The 19,455-nt window shown below is 36.5% G+C and overlaps 1 protein-coding gene across 14 annotated transcripts in view; it reads left to right on the top strand.

Moving 5' to 3' along the window:
* Positions 1-19,455, top strand: part of SPEF2 (sperm flagellar 2) — a 177,533-nt gene that overhangs the window by 86,936 nt on the left and 71,142 nt on the right. For all 14 annotated transcript variants that reach the window (XR_011506509.1, XR_011506510.1, XM_014831226.3 and 11 more), the window contains 5 exons: positions 3,405-3,513; positions 4,552-4,709; positions 8,084-8,251; positions 11,661-11,735; positions 19,095-19,240. Coding sequence is in view for 12 of the 14 variants with exons in the window: in XM_014831226.3 (XP_014686712.3) it covers positions 3,405-3,513; positions 4,552-4,709; positions 8,084-8,251; positions 11,661-11,735; positions 19,095-19,240 (656 nt within the window). In the remaining 2 variants the exon portion in view is untranslated. The remainder of the gene's footprint in view (positions 1-3,404; positions 3,514-4,551; positions 4,710-8,083; positions 8,252-11,660; positions 11,736-19,094; positions 19,241-19,455) is intronic.

The following is a 19,455-nucleotide window of genomic DNA, read 5'->3' as shown; positions in this document are numbered from 1 at the left end:
CATATTGTTGTGTGATTCAAAAATAGAAGGAAATCAATTAGCAAGAATTTTTCAAGAAATCCAACTCAATCCAGGTTAAATTCTTTCAATTCCCTATCAAAATTATATGACAAATGATTCTGGCAAATTTGTGAAAGCTGATATTAGCATCTAAATAGTTTGATGATCTTAATTCTAGGCCCTTGGCTTGTAGCTAGACTTAAAAATGCCCTTTCTCCACTATTCCAGGGAGAGTTTCTTCTATCTCAAATTTTATACACATAATCTTATTTACTCTCAGAAATTACTATTAAAGTACAGTGTGATTTTTTCTTTTTATCTTATGTTTCTAATATTGAATATTTCTAGATCTGAAGTGAACTGAGTCAACTACTAGATTAGGGCCATTTAAACCATGAAAACTAGTATTAAATCATTGATTTTATAGTTCTTACTTGTTTTGGTCAGAAATGAGTATGCTAAATATGTCCACAACTTTGAAAGTCAATCTGCAGCTTTCATATTCAAGTATTTTAAGTTTTGTTCTTTTTTCATATCTTAAGATTTTTCTTTTGTAGGATATAAGATTTGGATGGCCTTTGAAAGATCATTTTACCAATTTGCTCTCCTCATCTAAAGCAAGACCCACCCTAAGCCATTTTGGACAGATGGAACTCTATTCTGCTAAAATATCTTGCTCATTCACATATTCACCTGTTATTTATTGCATGCTTGCTAAGTGCCAGACACTGTGCTAGGCACTGGTGATAGAGTAATAAAGAAGAAATGAATCCTGCCTTCAAAACGTCTAGTGGAAGTTGTAGATAAGGAGTTGTAACCAAGGGGTTACACTATAAGTTGTGTGTCCAACATGGCAGCCACTAGCTGCATGACGGATATTTAAATTAATTAAAATGAATAAGTTAAAAATCCAGTTCCTCAGTCACACTGGCCACATTTCATGTACACATATGGCTAGTGGCTACCATATTGGACAGTAGTGATATAGAACATTTCAATCATCTCAGAAAGTTTTATTGGATAGCACTGGTAAAGGTGATGGAAGCTAAAATGGTGCCTCTAGTAAATGTTTATCTAATTTTTCTAATGTGCCAGGAATTGATAACATAGAAATGAAGGGCAAGTGCCTAACCTCAAGTAGTTGACAATGTTGTGTGAGAGGAAACAAAAGTAAGCTGATTATTATAATATAGTCAGTTATGTGCTATAATAGGTGTGCCCAGCATGGGAAGAGGTTAACCAGGCCAAGATAAGGAGGCAGGTAGACAGAAATGCCTTTGCAAGACTTGGCAGGTAAGCATGATCCATCTAGAGAACAACAAGTACCTCAGTAGGGCTGAAAGGCAGCAAGGTATAGAGGAGTGGCAGAAATGAGCCTGGAGAGTAGGCGAGGGTCAGCTGAAGAGGCTTGCCCCAAGCTAAGGTGTTTGAACTTTGTCCTGAAGCCATGTGAAGTCACTGAATGATATTAAAGCTGAGATTTAATGCAATTAGTTATCCCTTTTATTATGGCCATTCTGGCTGCAGTGTGGAGGATACACTGGAAGAGGAGTGAGGTTGGAAGCAGGGAAATGAGTTAGAAAACTATTACTATCTGAAAAATGACAAGTATCAAGACAATTATAAGAGGCAAAGTAGGAAGAGTCAGCTTCAAGCAGAATTTAGGGGGCAGACTACGGAACTTAGTGATCAGCTGGGATCGGGATATAGTACAGGGAGAACAAGATGACTTCAAGTTTCTAACCTGCACAACTTTCAGAATGATGATATCATTCGCATATAGAATATGGAAAGAAATGCATAGAGTTTCTTTAGGGACAAATTGAGCTTGAAGTGCCTGTTGGACTTTTGAGCTAAGATGTTTAGAGAACAGTTCTATAAATGGGTCTAGATATCAGAAGGGAAGTGTGTACTAAAGTTAAGTATTTGAAGGTGAGAGAAATCATCTAGGAAGAAAAATATATTTTGAAAAAGACCCAGGATGACACCCAAGAAAACAACAAAATTTAATGAGGAGAACAAAAGAAGAGTTTAGAAGCAGCAGCTAGGGAGAGAGAAAGAAATCCAGGGAAAGCAGTGTCTCACAAGCCAAAAGAGGACAGATTTTCAGATAAAGGTGCTGTACTACCCTCCTCCCAGACGGTGGGGAGCTGGAGTCCTGAGGCGTGGGCTGGGGTGTGGGAGCCCAGTCACTAGGATTGGGTGCAGCATACCGTCCTGCAATGCTTGGGATCCATATAAAAGCCTGAAGAACAGCATGGCAGGAAAGCAGCCTCCATCCAAAGCCAGTGAGCTCAAAGGTTGAACATCAGTCCAGTCAGGGCTGGGCAGGGAGTAATGGACCAGACTCAAAGTCAAGAGGCAGAAGACCAGGGAGGACTAAGGAGAGGGAAAAGCCAATATGGGAGCATAAGACTGTGTCGGAATGGAATAGTAGGGCCTGCCTGGGTTTTTAGACAGTGCCTTGGGCTGTTGGCTGGCCTGAGAGGAAGCAGCAGGGTTCATAATATGGGGAGAGGTACAGAGAAGTTTTGAGTATAGGCTCTGTGTGGTTAACCTTTGTGACTGATGTTGATTGAAAAGAAACATGAGGGGGCTTCCAGGGCTGATAATATTTGTTTCTTGATCTGGATGCTAACTGTTTTCAGTTTGTGAGGTCATTGGGCTGTAGAGTAGTGCCCCCCTTGTCTGCAGGGGATACGTTCCAAGACCCCCATTGGATGCCTGAAACCATGGATAGTACCAAACTCTATATATACCATGTTTTTTCCTATACATACATACCTATGATAAAGTTTAATTTATAAATTAGGCACGTACGAGATTAACAACAATAATAATGAAATAGAATAATTATAACAATATAATAAAAATTATGTGAATGTTGTTTCTCTCTCTCAAAATACCTTATTGTATTGTACTCACCCTTCTTCTTGTGATGATGTGAGATGATACAATGCCTATGTGATGAGATGAAGTGAGGTGAATGACGTAGGCATTGTAACTTAGAGTTAGGCTACTACTGACCTTCTAATGATACATCAGAAGGAGGATCATCTGCTTCCAGACCCTGGTTGATTGTGCATAACTGAAACTGTGGCAAGGGAAACCATAAGGGGGGACTACTGTATATTCTATTATGCATTTGTTTTGGCAGGTATAATTCAATACATGGTTTAAAAATTAAAAAGAAGTCCAGAGCCTAGAGTTATATTGACTGGAATAAAATCCCTTCTCTGCCATTTATGAACTGTGCAATTTGGGGTCAATTATAGAATCACAATCCTACTTCACAAGTTTTCTGTGAATATAAAATACCATATGTATAAAAACATTTAAGAATTGTATGGCTGTAACTTTGAGTGGTTTGTAAATTATTTAATTAAGTAATTTTGATATCATAGCTGAAGCACTTTCAAGTGAGACTCCTCGTGAAGATATCAATCAGCGTGTAGCTGCTAAAAACCAAGATATGGATGAGGACCAGAATTTAAGAGACCAAATACACCATAGGTTAGTTTAAAACTCAACATCCTGCTTCTTGTTTCTTGCCATTTGAACAAACTAAGAATTAGTCACTTTGGAATCATCAGAGCTAGAAAAAAAGACTTATTTCCTAGCATTCAGTCTTTTACAGGTAAAACAAAACTAAGTAGCTTTGATATTGAGTGAAATATTTGTGTGCTACCTTCCATATTCAGAGCACAAGTCATCATAGTCTTGGAAGAAAGTAATTAAATCAGGCAATGCTTCCCTTTACGGTTCCATGAATTTACAAATTCATTATACGGAATCCTAATTCAGCCCTCATTCAGCAAATGCCAGTGAAGACTGTGGCATTTCGAAGAGCTAGGCATGACACTACTGATTGTAGTTCTAAAACTACGGCTATTTTGCCTAAATGAAGTTATGCTTACAAAAAAACCTCATTCTTTTAGTTATATGCAATTTGCTCATTGGAAAAGAAAATTTAGACAGTTTTATGAAACTCTGAGAAATCTAAAAATATGAAGTGAGCCAGGGATGAGTAATTTGAGCTACATTAAGCCTGTTTACTCTCAAAGAAGACAAGAAAGTTTCAAGAATCATTCCAAGAATATATTTGAGTAAACCAAATAAGTCTGAACCAGCTGCACTTACTCAAAGATGTCTTTAATTTCTGTCTCTAAGAAAAAGAAGATGACCTAGGTGGCTCAGGCTGCAGCTACCATCAGAAGCGTGCTCAGATTATTCTGCTCTGAGTGCAAGTGATGTTTCCTTAGATTTCCACTTACAGAACTGAACTTGCACTAAAAGTTTACTGAAATGGTGGCATTTTCAAATCTTCTTTTACTCATTCATATATCTCAAAAGATCTGTCTTGATAGCATTAAGTAATTTCTTCTTTAAAGTGAATAATATCCCACTGCCTCTAGATTTCAAGTTGTTTTTTTCAGATTTAACCATATTGGCAGCCTAGTTTTTCATTATGCAGATCAGATAAATCATACTTAATGTTGCACAAATATTTCAAACAGGATGTCATATTCATCCAATATTTTGATTTTACAGAATTGTAGGCTTCTTGGACAACTGGCCTTTATTGGAGCAATGGTATACAGAGCCAGAAAATATTTTGATAAAAATCAATGCTGAAGTAGATAAAGAGTCTTTATGCCAAAAAGTAAAGGAAATGTTTATGACTGAAATAATGAAAAAAGAGAATAAAGGTAATTACATTTCTTTGTGATTTTGAGTTTATGTAACTAAAATGTGTGGTTTTAATGAGTTTAGGAGGAAATGAAAGTCTGGTTGCACTGTAGTGTTTACAAGTGTCTCTACCTCTGATTTTAGCTTTCTGCTGCAAATGTTTATAAATAAAAGATTTTTCTCTCTTTGTTTTAATTTAATCAAAAGAGGTCATCTCGCTGAAAGCATTGTTTCATGTAAAAAAAATAGAGTTAAAATTATAGATGTTGTAGAGAAGGGTAAAGATTTCAATCTGTTAACCTCAGCATTATAAGGAAACAGTGAATTCTTCCTTTAGGTTGGAAACAGTAAGCAATTTATTTCCCCCAAATCTTCCTGTGTTGGTATTAATTTACTGATTATTAACTATTTATTTATAAACGTACTTCTGGGGTATATCTCACCCACATTGTGAACCATCCTGACCTCCTTCATCTAATCAATAATAAATGCTCATTAACTTTTCATAGTATTTTTGGGATTTATTATTAAAAGTGATCTTAAGCCAGGCCAGACTCGTGGCACAGTGGTTAAGTTTGTGCACTCCGCTTCAGTGGCCCTGGGTTCACTGGTTTGGATCCTGGGTGTGGACTTGTGTACTGCTTATCAAGCCATGCTGTGGCAGGCATCCCACATATAAAATAGAGGAAGATGGGTGCCAGTCTTCCTCAGCAAAAAGAGGAGGATTGGCGGCAGATGTTAGCTCAGGGCTAATCTTTCTCAAAAAGAAATAAATAAAAATAAAAAATAAAAGTAATATTAAGCTCATGCACTGCCAGTGCCACACTTCAACTGAGATTTTACCTTTGAGAAAAAAATATTTCCCTTTTGTTTACCAAATACCCCTAATTATATTGGCAACTGCAGTTTCTTGATATAGTAAAAAATGGTGATAGCTGAGTAGTATTCCATTGTTAATTAATTAATTTATTTTTAAAAATGATCAAAGTTAAGAATATCACAAGGATTCTAAAATTGTCTTGATAGCATGCTGTCTCCTATCACTAGATATAGGACCTAACTACCGTAATATATCAGTCAACTGTCACCAAAATAGCACCTGGTATGTATAACCCACAATCACCATGGCGATCCACAAGCTCACACTCATAAAGACCAGCTCCGCCATCTAAATGTCTGCTCCCCAAGAACACCCATGTGAAGCTTTCAGACAAAACCCAAACCAATCCACATATTATTTAAGAGGTTTAACATGTTATTTGACAAAGTAGTCTGAGAGGAGGGAAGAAAACTCTCACAGCAATCTTACAGAGTCTTGGTTGGGAGGCAAAACCAAACTGATTCTAAGCTGTAGCGTCAAACATCGACAAGTTGGAATCAGTTTGTTTTTGCCGGCTGTCAGACTCACTTCCACATTTTCCTAAAGATTTTACGTTCTAATCACCAATTACATTAGCAGACTCAACTGCCACTTATTTAAGATTTACATTCCAATCAGCTAATTACTTTAACAAATATTTTATCATTAAAACAATAAACATTTATCTAGCCCAGTACTCTGTGTTAAACATCCCGATTAACTTTTAAAAACATATGAGGATGTGGTACTTCTATATATATTCTGATGTGCTAAAATGACCATAATATACTTTTTTGTAGGAAAAAGCAGTTTATATATAGAATAGTCTCATTTTTGTTTTTAAAAGTATGTCTGTGTATTAAATCTATATGCACAGAAAAGAATCTTAAGTCTGTACAATACTTGGTGGGGGAAGGAGAAAGACAAAAAGATGTAACAGCCAATCTCCCTTTCTACTTGTCTAAATTGCTGGATGTTTTTTTAAACAATAATTATATATTAATTTTATAATCAGAAAAAAACCCTTAACTTCTACTTTGAAAAAATATCTAATAGAATGAAGCTTTCTTGCTTGGTGAATTGAAAAGAATAACCTAAGGACAGAGAGAATATGTATAAAAAGAAACAGCCAAAGCTTCTCATAGTCTCTTTTACATTGACATGTCTATTTACATTTCTCTTTTTTCCATGCTTTACTTTTATCATATTGTTTCCTCAAAGCTTATCCAGTTTCTGGATCTCAAAGGTGCTTAATAAATGTTGATGGAATATTAAAAAACCACGACAAATTGAGAGGGGGAAAAAAGAGAAGTAGCCATACAAGAGGGCAAGTATTCATTGGCAGTGGTACAGTCAGTCAGTGACCAGTGGCCATTTCTAGCATGGAGGCTGGGAAGGCCAGGGAGGGCAGGAAGGTTTGCTAGGAAGATGAACCTGAACTATGAAAGGCCAAGAAATGTAACAGTAATAGGAGCCTAGAAAAACACGAACCAGCCATGCTGCGCCCCTCCAGGGTCAGGGCTGACTGTCTCCTCTGCCTGGAATGCTCTTCCATCTATTAGCCACACGGCTCACTCTTGGACTCTCTTCAAGTCTTTGCTCAAATGTCACCTTCTCAGTGGGCCTACCCTGCTCAGCACTCTATTTAAAACTTTAAAAGCTGTCCACAGCACTCCTGATCTCCCTTGCTCTGTTCCATTTATTTTCTCTATAGCACTTATTACCTTCCAACTTCTCTATAAATTAACTTATTCACCTTGTTTATGGTTTGCCTCTCACCCCTGGAATGCAAGCCTCACAGGGCCAGGGATTTTTCTCTATTTTGTTTAACTGTTGTCTCTCCGGCAACCAGAACTGTGCCTCGTGTTATTTGCCATGTTGTCAGTATCAGTAGTAGTTTTACCTTATTTTCATGTCCCTTCCTTTCCCTCAAGACACAGTTCAGTTTCAGTAAGTAGTTGCTGCATGAATGAATGCATTGCTAAGACTTACTTGAGTATTGTGCATTATTATAAGTGCTTTATACGTATTTACTCACAGAAGCTGGTGCTGCGCATTTCCTTCCCCTTCCGTTTCCTCCTCACCTCCACGTCCTCTATCACATTGCTCCTCATCTTCTCTAGACTTTTTTCACCTTGTTTTTCCACTAGAAATTTTGAAATAATCCTTTATTTTCCTATTCCACTACATTAGCTACTTCTAGATTGTTACTCTTAAATTTGTCACCCCCTCAACAAGCCTTTCTACCTGCTACACACACACACACGTGTGTGCACACACATACATACACACATCCCACCCCCATCCTCATCCCCATCAACAACACCGTCAGAGGCAAGGGAAACAGTATTTCTAACCAAGCAGAAAGGCTTAAAATCTTAGCTTTAAGGGCTGAATGACTTAAGGGAGAGCCCTAAAACATGAGTTTAGCCTTAAATCAATAAGGGCAGTTTATATTTTTTAGGTTGATCTTAGTTTAAGTGAAACAGTAGGTGTTGGAGTCCCTAATAAAAGTCCTTTCTTATCCTTTTGAAGTTAAAAAGAAGTTAGAAGAAAAGGAAGCTGAGAAAAAAGAAGTTTCCCTGACTGAGCCTTCTTCTCCTGCTGCTCCTCCCCCTCCTCCTCCTGAACCAGAAAGAGAGAAGGAAATCCACCCTCAGCAAGAGCGTTCAAAAACTCTGGCAAAAGGAAAACCACCATCAGGTGATTGACAGAGTGATTTATAATCCTGTTTGCCAGTTTCTTATTTTCACTTAGAAGAGAATTATGAATTATGGTACTAGTCCATTTATCTACATTCAGTTTCTCAGCCACTTTAATCATACGAAACAAGGCTATATGCTCAGATGGAAGTGGAAAAGCCCTGAGTAGCTAATAGCATGGTTGTCACAAAGCCCAGGTGCTTTACTGCATAGGAGGGAAGTGGAGTCCTCACACTCAGATCTACTGATTAGAATAAGGCCAGAGATGAGAAGAGGAAAGGCACAGAGAATAAGCAGAAGGAACTTAGGGCAGATCAAGAGGACAGACATCTATATATGCTGAACTGTAGAGTTAGGTTTACGTAAAGAGTGAGAATATCTTAAGAAAATGAGAATTAGCATAGCCAATTGTCCATGAGAATAAGGGAACAAATCAACAGCATTCATTAGAGACTAGAATTTATATGCAACTGTTCATCGTCAGTGCTGTGTGATTATCAAAGGATAGAAACAAGCACCTGACATCTCAGTAAACATATTTTATAATATGTAATGTATAGATGTATAAAGAGTTTATGTAGAGAATATTTTTAGCTTAAGTTCTTTCTAGATCCTTAACCACTAAGGGTCATTTAGTGGTAGACAATGAATATAATGACAAAAGTAAAGTGTTCAGTTGTTGAAATGCATGATATTGGTAGAATGTCAGTACCAGTTTGGTGCTGTGTACATGAAACAAATGTGGCTCTAGTTTCTGGTTTTAGCTTTATAAGTGGCTGGCTGTGCAGTACACGTGTCCACCTAGCTATTCTTAATATTGTGTCATGGTTACATTTCTAAATTCCATAATCTTTCTGATTTATGGAGATTTGAGATAGGTCTGAATATTTTTAGTTAAATTTATTTATATTAAACAAACAAATTTGAAGACTTTAGTAACATATATCATGATCTATTAACGACCATTGTATTCCAATAAAATGGAGCTTAACTAAAGGCTAACTATACCAATTCTAAGAAAATTTTTTTTTCATATGAACAGTAATGCACAAAGCCATGAATTAAATACATGCCCTTTTCCCACTACCTTATTAGGAATTTAAAAAACCAATACAGAGGTCTGGAGGAAAAAATGGAAATCTTTAAAATACCATTTAGAACTGGGGCAGACAGTTTTCACAGTGGCTCACGGGAGCCTGGAGCTATCCAATAGAGGCCTTTAACCTCTGGCCATGGCTCTCCCTTCTCCTTCCTCTGCCTCCGCCTGCTCACAGTCAGGAGTGTCTATATATTTGACCCATTCCCTGAAACCAATCTTTAGTGTTTCTGCTTATAACACAGTTCAGTCTTTAAGTTTCTGAAAGTTTGCTTGCAAATTTAAAATTGTATTCCTGAATACTGTGTGTTGGAGGAATAATAAAGCTATTGTTGCTTCAAAGAGTTATGGTATCTGTCTCTTTTTTCCACCAAGGGCAGGGCTAGTGCCTGATCTTTAAAATGTCTAGAAGGGTTAATCTCCAGAGGCCTAATTACTGCCTTCCAACAGCAATGCATTATTGGAAGGAGATCCCAGTGCTTGTGGGCATTGATGGGGCAAAGAGCAGGCAGGAGGCCCTTACAGCTCAGGGAAGCTTGGCTAAGCAATTTAGAGAGGGAGGTTCCAGCAGGTTTATTCGTTTTTATATTAATAATTTACAATTTTTTTCAAAAGATAACATTTTCAGAACTGAAGGACTGAGGCTTCTGAAAATGCCCAACTCAAATATCCAATTACAATCTTCTTTAGAAGTGGAGATGAAAAAAAAAGAGGAGTAATTTACCAAAAAAAAAATCAGCCTGGAAATTGGGTAAAGGAGGAGGCATAGGACTCATAGTACACTGAGTACTAACAGTCATTTTGTCCAAATATCGTTCTACATTGTATATGATTCTGCATTTTATATCTGCTTCAAATGCTCTTGGGATTAAATTTGAAAAACTTCACTGTTATGTGCCCTTAGAGGATTTATTATCAAATCCACTACCAAATGTCAGAATTTAATTTAAAACTAAATTTCTCAGGGGGACAAAATACAGTAGTACTATCCATGCTGTTATTTACGAATATTTTTTGAGATTTCAGAATATATTTTGGAACTGATTAAAATATAATGGACAGAGTACATACTGCCCCCAGCATAAATTAGACTTCCCTACAATACTTTATAAATTCAATATCTTAAGTATCTCTGTTTTTACTTTCTTTTCCCTGTTGTCTGTGCTAAAGTTTAGAGCTGGTTAAGTAGTTGGTTACCCAGAGTATTGTTATTAAAGGAACTAGGAGCTTATCTGGACTTTGTTTTTAAAGCTTATTTCTAAAAAAGCAGCTAATTTAAATGTTTGTTTCTTATTTATTTATTTATTTATTTATTAGTTTAATGGTCAAGAATTTGGATGTTACAAATCCTTTTATAGAAGTTAACAAAGTTTCCAGGTTAATCTTTTGTCTTTCACTTGTCTTATCTCTACGGAACCCTGGTTGTTGGATCTGAGATGTTTAAATGTAAGTGATATGTATTATGTATTCACACATTCTTATAACTATCACTTCTAAATATAAAGAATAGGTCAAACAGGCATTTAAATTGCCCTATGTGTCCATCCTTCCAATGAAAAAGAAAACTGTAGTCCAGGGAAAAGGGAAGAAAATGATTGAACCTGTTTGGTGCATCATGTGGAATGTAGTGAATTTTTTCAAGGGACTAATTTATTATTTGGGTCATCTTATTGATCTCTAGATCATCAGTTTCCCATTTTCCCCTTCCAATACATATCTGAACTAAATTCAAGGACTCCAAGGAAAATATACCCAAAACAGCCTTTGCATTACAAGTTATAGTCAGTGCGAAGTGGAAATGTAGAAGTCACAGGGCTCGCAAGTGTGGAGTCAAGAGAAGTTCAAGGATATACCATATCAAAAAGATGTGGTTAGTAACTCTTCTTCAAGGTGTTTTGGTGTCATTCTTATTACAGATCCCATTGTATTATTGCATAAGGATCATTCAGTTGAAGTACATCCAAATTTTGATATGCTTCAAAGGGACTTGTGACTAACTTTTAAAACTCTGCAGCTATGTTGCGTTAAAGAGCTCACAATCAAATCCGCTACCAAATGTTGATATTAAATTCAGGACTAAAATTCTCAGTGTGACAAAAGAGAATAGTGCCATCAGGGCTTTCATTCGAGAAGTTTCAATCCATAGTCTGTCTTCAGGTAAATTTTAACTCACAATGAAGACCTGAGTCATTTTATGCAGTTTACGAATGTAACTGTTTATCTGTGAGAAATAACATTTGATTGCTTACAAATCGCATAGCCCAGGCTATTGAAGAAAATCATCAATGATACTTATGTGTTGAATTTTGTCTAGAATCCCTGCATGGTAAGCAAGAATCTTCTCAGGAAGGAAAAGGGAAGAAAGGTGAAGCTTCACTCAAAAGAAAAGGTACAGCAGATAAAGATGGATATGATTCAATATAATTCTGCATTTTATAAGTGTCTCAGTAAAAATAGCGAGATTTGTTTAGTAGTGTGCATTGAATACTTTTCTCAGGCATTTGTAGACCATAGGCCCTTGCCAAAGAATATAACCTTAATCTTAATGCAGCCTGGCACTTAACAAAGGTCCTGCTGAGAAAAGTGATGCTTGCGGGGAATAATTTAGAGAATGTCTAATGTATAGAATATCCACTCATCATAGATATTGTAGGTGTTATCATTGGGTGCTATGCCATCAGAAAGCTGCATATGAAACCATATTTTCTTGGGCCTCCGATGGAATTGCTTTCAAGGAATAAGCATGTTGGTATAATATTCTCAGCTTCCTCCACAACATAACATAGAAGTGGAGGTAAAGCTTTCATTATACCAATAGTAACCCAATATTATATTTTGTGAAGGGATAATATGCCCACTACATCGTTCAGTGGTCTCTATATGAAATCCTAGGTGAGAACTTTCGTTCAGAATCAAAGAACAGGAAACCAGTCCTTCCTTTGAGTGGTTAGATAATTAACACCTCTAAGTGATAACATTTCCTTTTCTGTTTTGGATGTCCAGAAGTTCAGATCCAAATCGTGGCTCAGATTTAGTATCTGTGCAAGGACCTAGGTCTTAATATCTGCCTTCTAATCCCTCTCCTGGTTTTGATCACCTTCTTTAGGTTGTATTTTTCCTGACCCTAATTTCACTTATGGGTTTTATTCTATTTTAACCGTTTCTGTGAAATAAGGGGGATATAATTTTTAAGGTAACTGATAGTTGGTAGAAGAAAATCCTAGGCTCTGAAAAGCATTTTAGTTAGATTTATGTAGAAGCTGCTATAGCAACCAATTCATTAAAGATTGAAATGCAGTTATGGATACATACAGTTGGCTTTTCCAGGATACATTCAAATGGGCTGCCATGAAGGGTGTGCTTTTGTTTAGCTTTTCATTAAATTGCCAATGCATTTGCAACCCACAAGTGTGCAGTGTTCACAAAATGATGTGCTAAAAAAGATTTATTTTGGGGCCAGCTCCATGGCATAGTGGTTAAATTTACGCTCTCCGCTTCAGCTGCCTGGAGTTCACAGGTTCAGATCCTGGGTGCAGACCTACACACCACTCATCAAGCCATGATGTGGCAATGTCTCACATACAAAAAACAGAGGAAGATTGGCACAGATGTTAGCTCAGCAACAATTTTCCTCAAGCAAAAAGAGGAAGATTGGCAACAGACATTCACTCAGGGCCAATCTCCCTCATCAAAAAAAAAAAAAAAAGATATTTGTTGGCATTTTGTGTTTTTTTTTTTTTTTTTGGAGGAAGATTAGCCCTCAGCTAACTACTGCCAGTCCTCCTCTTTTTGCTGAGGAAGCCTGGCTCTGAGCTAACATCCGTGCCCATCTTCCTCTAGTTTATACGTGGGACGCCTACCACAGCATGGCTGCCAAGCAGTGCCATGTCCGCACCTGGGGTCCGAACCAGCGAACCCCGGGCCGCCGAGAAGCGGAACGTGCGAACTTAACCGCTGCGCCACCGGGCCGGCCCCTGTTTTGGCATTTAAGACACATAACTGTGATTCTCACCCTTCTCTAATTATATGATGTGATAGGCTTATATAATTACAGCCATTTGGTGAGTTAACATATAATTTATGCTCACCTCTCACCTGTTTACTAACAAAAGAAGAATTTTCACATTGCTTTATCATCCCTTGCTTTCTCATTGTGATCTACAAAAGTAAATGGAGGATCATCATAGAATCCTCAAAAATAGGAACTAAATACACCTATGTATACTCGGTACCAAATCATCAATTAGATATAATAATGTACATGCTCTAAGAGCATCCTTAATTAAAAGTATATAGACTCTAAGCAAACAATAAGCAAATACAAGTTCAACCAGTTAAATATATACACTGGAGTCATGCAGTTAGCTCAATTTAAACAGCACCAACCACTTCCAAACATTTTTTGCTTTTATTTTACTGATATTCTTTTGTGCTTAGTATTTGAAATAGGTGAACTCAGTCAAGATTTAGAAATCTTTCTGTTACATATAAATACTGCTTTTTTGGCATTTATAACAGGATTTCCTTCATTAAGAGAAAGTTACATGATTTTAATTTTTAGTATTTGAAATTAACACCATTAAGGGTGAACACTACGATTGATTATCTGTTTATCTCACAGGCCATTTTATATCAATTATATTTAAAGCATCTTTTAGCGTTTGAGGAACCATTTCCTTTCTCCTTTCTACAAACTTATATCTCCCATACTTATATTAACATCTTTGATTCATTCCTATTTCTTCTATTAGATCAATCCCTACCCTTACCCCCCACCAAATCTTGACATTGAAATGCCATTTGCAATTGTACTTATGTTGTTCTTAAAGCATGTTTTATTTTCTTCAACCCATTTACCATTGTCCCATTTCATTCTTTCGTATAACAATGGCTTTTACACCCTCTGGCCTTACTTAGGAGGTGTTAATTAGGGGCTAAGGGAAGACAGTTTTCCATAATCAACTAAATCTAAAATGCTGAGTTTTGCCAAATTAAAATGTTTTTAATTACGAGATTTTTAAATATTTTAATGTGCATCTTTAAGGGAGTGAGAGATACAGTATGTAATAACTGAAAACATTTTGGAGAAATTTCTTCTCTCTTGGAGGAATATTCATTGGGACTAGAGTTCTGTAGAACAAACCTTTGGAAATAATGCCATCTTTAGTTCCTCTGGCCTGCCATGTATTAGTATCAGTACTGTTCGAGTGCTTGGCTTCTGATTTGACTTGTGGTTGTAGGTGCTACCAGACTACTTAGCAATAAATGTAAAGTCAATGTTATAAACATTAATGACATCTAATTTAAAGGACATGGAAGAACAGAGAAAAAAGATAAAAGTGAAATGAAATTGAAATACCTAGATGCCTTTAGCCCCTAGAGCAGTGGCTCTTAGAGAATGGTCCCCAGACCAGGAGCATCCACATCACCTGGGAACTTGTTAGAAATACAAATACTCGGCCCCACCCCCAACCTACTGAATCTGAAACTCCTGGAGGTGCAAAGCAATTTGTGTTTTAAAAAGCCCTCTCAGGAATTCTGATGATCACTGAAGTTGGAGAACTACTATACTAGAGCCCCAGGCCTTAACCACTGGAATATCAGAAACGCTCAGTTATTTCTAAGGTATTATTTATAATGTACCCCCTTCTCCAAAATGTTTAAGTTGCATTACAGTTTTTTCAAAAAATGTATATAAAAGTGCTGTTGAAATAGAAATAAAAAGCCAAGCCCTGAAATGAGGGAGGTGGTATGCCCAACTCAAGGACACCATGCTTATTGTGGTGGCTCATTCAACTCAGAAGAACCAAACAAACAAGGCAAAGAAGGAAGCATAATGGGTTGCTTCATTCACATTTCCAGACAGAGGAGATATACCAATTGTACAAGAAAAAAACAAAAATCTAAGCTTTTCTAGGATGAATTTCTAAAATATATTTTTATCACCTTAAACAAAGGACAGTATGTGGAACCATGTACAAGCCCTTAATAGATTTTCTAGCAAATGCAAAATACATTGGGTTTCATCTGAAGGTTTATGCCACACCTCTGAAGGTTTATGGTTAATTTGTGATTGTGGTTCAGATAGAAAAATTCAACAACAATCTCTTTTTATAATATAATTCATAATCATAATAACAAACTACCTCTTATGGAGTGCTCACTGTGTGCCAGGCACTATACAAGATAATTTGTGTATATATATAATCTCACTAATTCTAATAACCTCTTTTGAAGTAGAAATGATCATTTCCCACTTCAAAGATGAGGAAATTGAGAGTCAAAATAAATAAAGTAGTGTTGTGTTAGAAACAGTTAAACTATGAGAAGGGAAAATTAGAGCCTCTTCCGTCTTTGGAGAATGTCATCTACATGCCCATATTAACTCACAACACCAAATTGCTCATAACTTCCCCGAATTTTGCCTTAATACTGTCACCATAGTTTAAGTGAATTAAATAATTTTTTTATACTCAAGTATAAGTTTTTTAATGAATCTATTTCTCAGCCTGTAGTTTTAAAAAAATTTTACCGGAAGTAGGAAAATTGTTTGCATGCAATGTAAGTAGAAAACAATCTTAAAATCAATTTATGAGTCAAATCAATAGTATTGTAAGAACTGCTCTAAAGCTTGCAGATCTCTACATATCAATCTAATGAACATTGCTGAATATGAGCAACATAAACAGACACTAAAAAGCAATGAAGTGTGACAGTCAAAAGCGCAGTCTCTGGAGCCAGCCTGCCTAGACTGAAATCCCAGCTCTGATATTTACCATATGAATGATCTAAGGCAAGTAACTTTACCTTAGAATGCCTCAGTTCCCTCATCTATAAAATGGGTTAATAAAAGTAATTTCTCATGTAGCTATTGTAAGGAATAAGTAAATATACAAAAAAGTAGACAGAACAAAGTCTGACTCAAGAGTAAATGAGACTAAGTGAATACAGGATATTATTGGCACCAGACCAAGTTATCAAAGACTATGAACAGAAAGGAGATTCCTTTCCGTAGTTGGCGTAGGGAGTTCCCATCACTTATTACTGATAAGTATAATTAAATTAGGACCCATAAGTGATCCCAGATAACCAGTCCTCATCACTTTATAGTTGTTCACATTCCATATCTTCAGCTCCACACAGAGTAACAACATGAATTCTAGGACACTAAGGAGAGAAAACTCCCTCCTCAAGCTTTTCCAAAATAGCTTCTCAATAGTGATTTAGAGAATAAGCTGGTTCCTGTTCCATCTCTGGCTCCCTACCTAACACTGACTCACTTCTCTTCCTGGCCATGTTGCTTCAGAGCTAAAGCTTTCATCTCATCCTAGACATCCTGAGTGTCTACTTTGCTTGCCAGTGTTTGCGGCCTAGGCAGCCATCAGCACTATTTCTTAACAACAAAGAGTTGTTTTTTTGCTGAACGTGGCCAACCCCAAGACAATAAGGAAGCCATCACTGTTAACCAGTCTTTTGGCTTCTACCTAGTGAAGCTGTTAATTAAATCAGATCCTACTAGGAAATATTTGGAGACCGAAAGGTAATAATAATGCCTTTCTTTAAAAAAAACAATAAATCAGACTTTCCATATCTTTTCCTCCTTCCTACAATCCTCTCATCTCTCTGAGTTGTGTCAACTTAATTTGAAAGTGTTCTAGTTTTCTTAATGTCCTCTCAGCAATTGATGAACCTTACTCTTACCTTTACTGAGCTCCTACTATGTTATTTTCTTTGCTCAAAGCTGTTGCTCTATCATTTCAACTTTGACCATTTCTTTACAGATAACATGATTAAATAAATCATGTGTCCTAAAATTGCATTTTTCTTTTTTCCTTATGATTATTTGTACTTGTTCTTGTTTAATGGGCTTCTATGTGTTACCATTAGGTTCTTATAACCGAAAATAAAAAAGCTAAAATCTACCTTTACGCTAAGCATGGATTACTCTCTAAACCTTTTATGCATGAAGAATGGCTACACTGAGGACTCAGTGATCCAACTGTCAAGCAAAAGCAAATATCTTATTAGAAACTGAAGCTTTCATATGGTTGGATGGGAGGTACTTAAAAAGGAAAGCCCTCCATTGTATTTAAGATGTTGATAGATTTTTGTGCAAAAGTGACATCTGTTTTCATTCACTATGACATAGATACATTTTTATTCATTCAAATCTTTTGCCTCTTAGCACTTTCATTGTTAAAAATTAGATAAAAGTTAAATAGAATCAAACAATGGTCCAAATATATTCCCTGACTCTCTTGATTTTCACTGAGTGATCATGATATTTAAGAAAAGAAGAAAAAGAAACTCATTCCAGTCTCACATTTATAATTACCAAGTTCTTCCTTTTAGGAATTCTTCTTAGAGAAATTCATCTTAAAATGGTCATAGTGTTATCACTTTTGTTGCACTAGAGATTCATGTCAAAGAATGAAAAATCACCATATAGAAAAATATATCAAGTAAGGAACATTTTTTGGTTATTGCCTGAACAAAGATTTCCTTAAATTGTTCTAAATTTTAAAAATCTAGATACAACTTAAGACCTGTGGATAATAGATACTGTTTTTAAATGTATAAGTAGAAGTCACATAAACTCCCCACAAGACATAATTGACAATTTCCCCTCTACTTATAATCCATATATTTTAAACTAACATAAACGTGGAAGATATATTTACTTTTCTAAACGGCATTATCATTAAAGAATATTCATTAAAAAAATACATTTTTGGGAAAGAAAGTGCTCCCAGTTCTGTAGGCATCTACAAACTGCATCTAAAATTCAATAATTGATCTGAAGGTAAGTGGAATTTAAACTGAATGAATTTCTAAACTATAATAACCTTGATTTTTAAGGAAATATTAATACTTTCTGAGTTAAGGTACTTTGGTCAGTCACAAGGTCTGTCAGTCCATCAGAGTGAGGCTTGTCTAGATTCCCGCTTCTTGATGCTATCTCGGAAAGTGAAGCGTGTGCCCTTTCTGAATTTTGAACTAAAAATTAGACCTCTTTCTCATCCTCATCCTTCTATTTTTCTTGCTTCTTCTCTTCCTTCCTCTCTCTCTCACTTTTATGCCTTAATTCAGCTAGGCTTATGACGCAGCAATTGCCTGCATCCATACTCCATAACAGTAGCAAGAAATACGGTTTCCTACTCAGAAACCCTGTGTCTCGTGCAGGGAATGTGAGAATATTCAGGAGCTACAATACCTCTTCTTATCCTCCCCAACATTCCTCACTGACTCTGGCAGACTCTTAAAATAACCTCCTTCCTCCCTGCTCTGCCCCTGGGCTTCCAGGAAAAGCAATAGCATCACTCGTGTTATAGCTACCCTCTCCCTCCTTCAGGCTGGAGTTTAATTTACTAGTTTTTGCAATAGTAAATGAAATATACTTTGCTCTAGAGTCTACACTTTATAGAACCACATGTTTCTTGTGGAAGCAAGGACAGAGATAATAATAAAATATCAAGTTGCTTTTCATAGCCAATGAGATAAGAGAAGTTGGATTGCTTTTTTTTAAAACAAACAAACAAACAACAACACTGTTGTTGGCATTATTGGTTAATTCAGAGGGCTGTGGATAATGAAGTTTTTCATTTTTGATTTGATGAGGCTGCCCGAAGTTGCTTAAGAAGTAGTTAGTGAATTGCCTGGAGTCCACAGAAATCACAGATTTATTCATCCACCAGAATCTGGTCTCTTTCATTTACTTGTAATGGAATGATTTGATATCACGTTGAAGGTTCTAAAGGAAAATCTGCAGGAGGGAAAGTACCAGTAAAGAAATCACCTGCTGAGTCTACAAATACGTCACCTACTCCAGTAGGTCCGCCACCACCTAAGCCCGGATCAGAAGAATGGGTCTATGTGGATGAACCAATTGCTGAGGTATGGCAGTTTAGATTCAAGCTGGTAGAATTTATTGTTTCTCCTATTTATAGTAACAGTCACACCATTTTTTTGCACCATCCAGAGGGACTTTCATAGCTAGTAATGAATATACTCGTTAAAAAACCAAGATGATTTTTTGAGACTGCTCATTGAACCACATCTCATCCATTCTCTACTCACTCGCATTTCTGAGTCATGCTTTGAACTGCTGT

This window comes from Equus asinus, chromosome 10, assembly GCF_041296235.1.
Source record: "Equus asinus isolate D_3611 breed Donkey chromosome 10, EquAss-T2T_v2, whole genome shotgun sequence".
NCBI lineage: Eukaryota > Metazoa > Chordata > Mammalia > Perissodactyla > Equidae > Equus > Equus asinus.
Note: the sequence above shows the minus strand (reverse complement) of the source record. Positions and strands in the feature narration are given on the sequence as shown.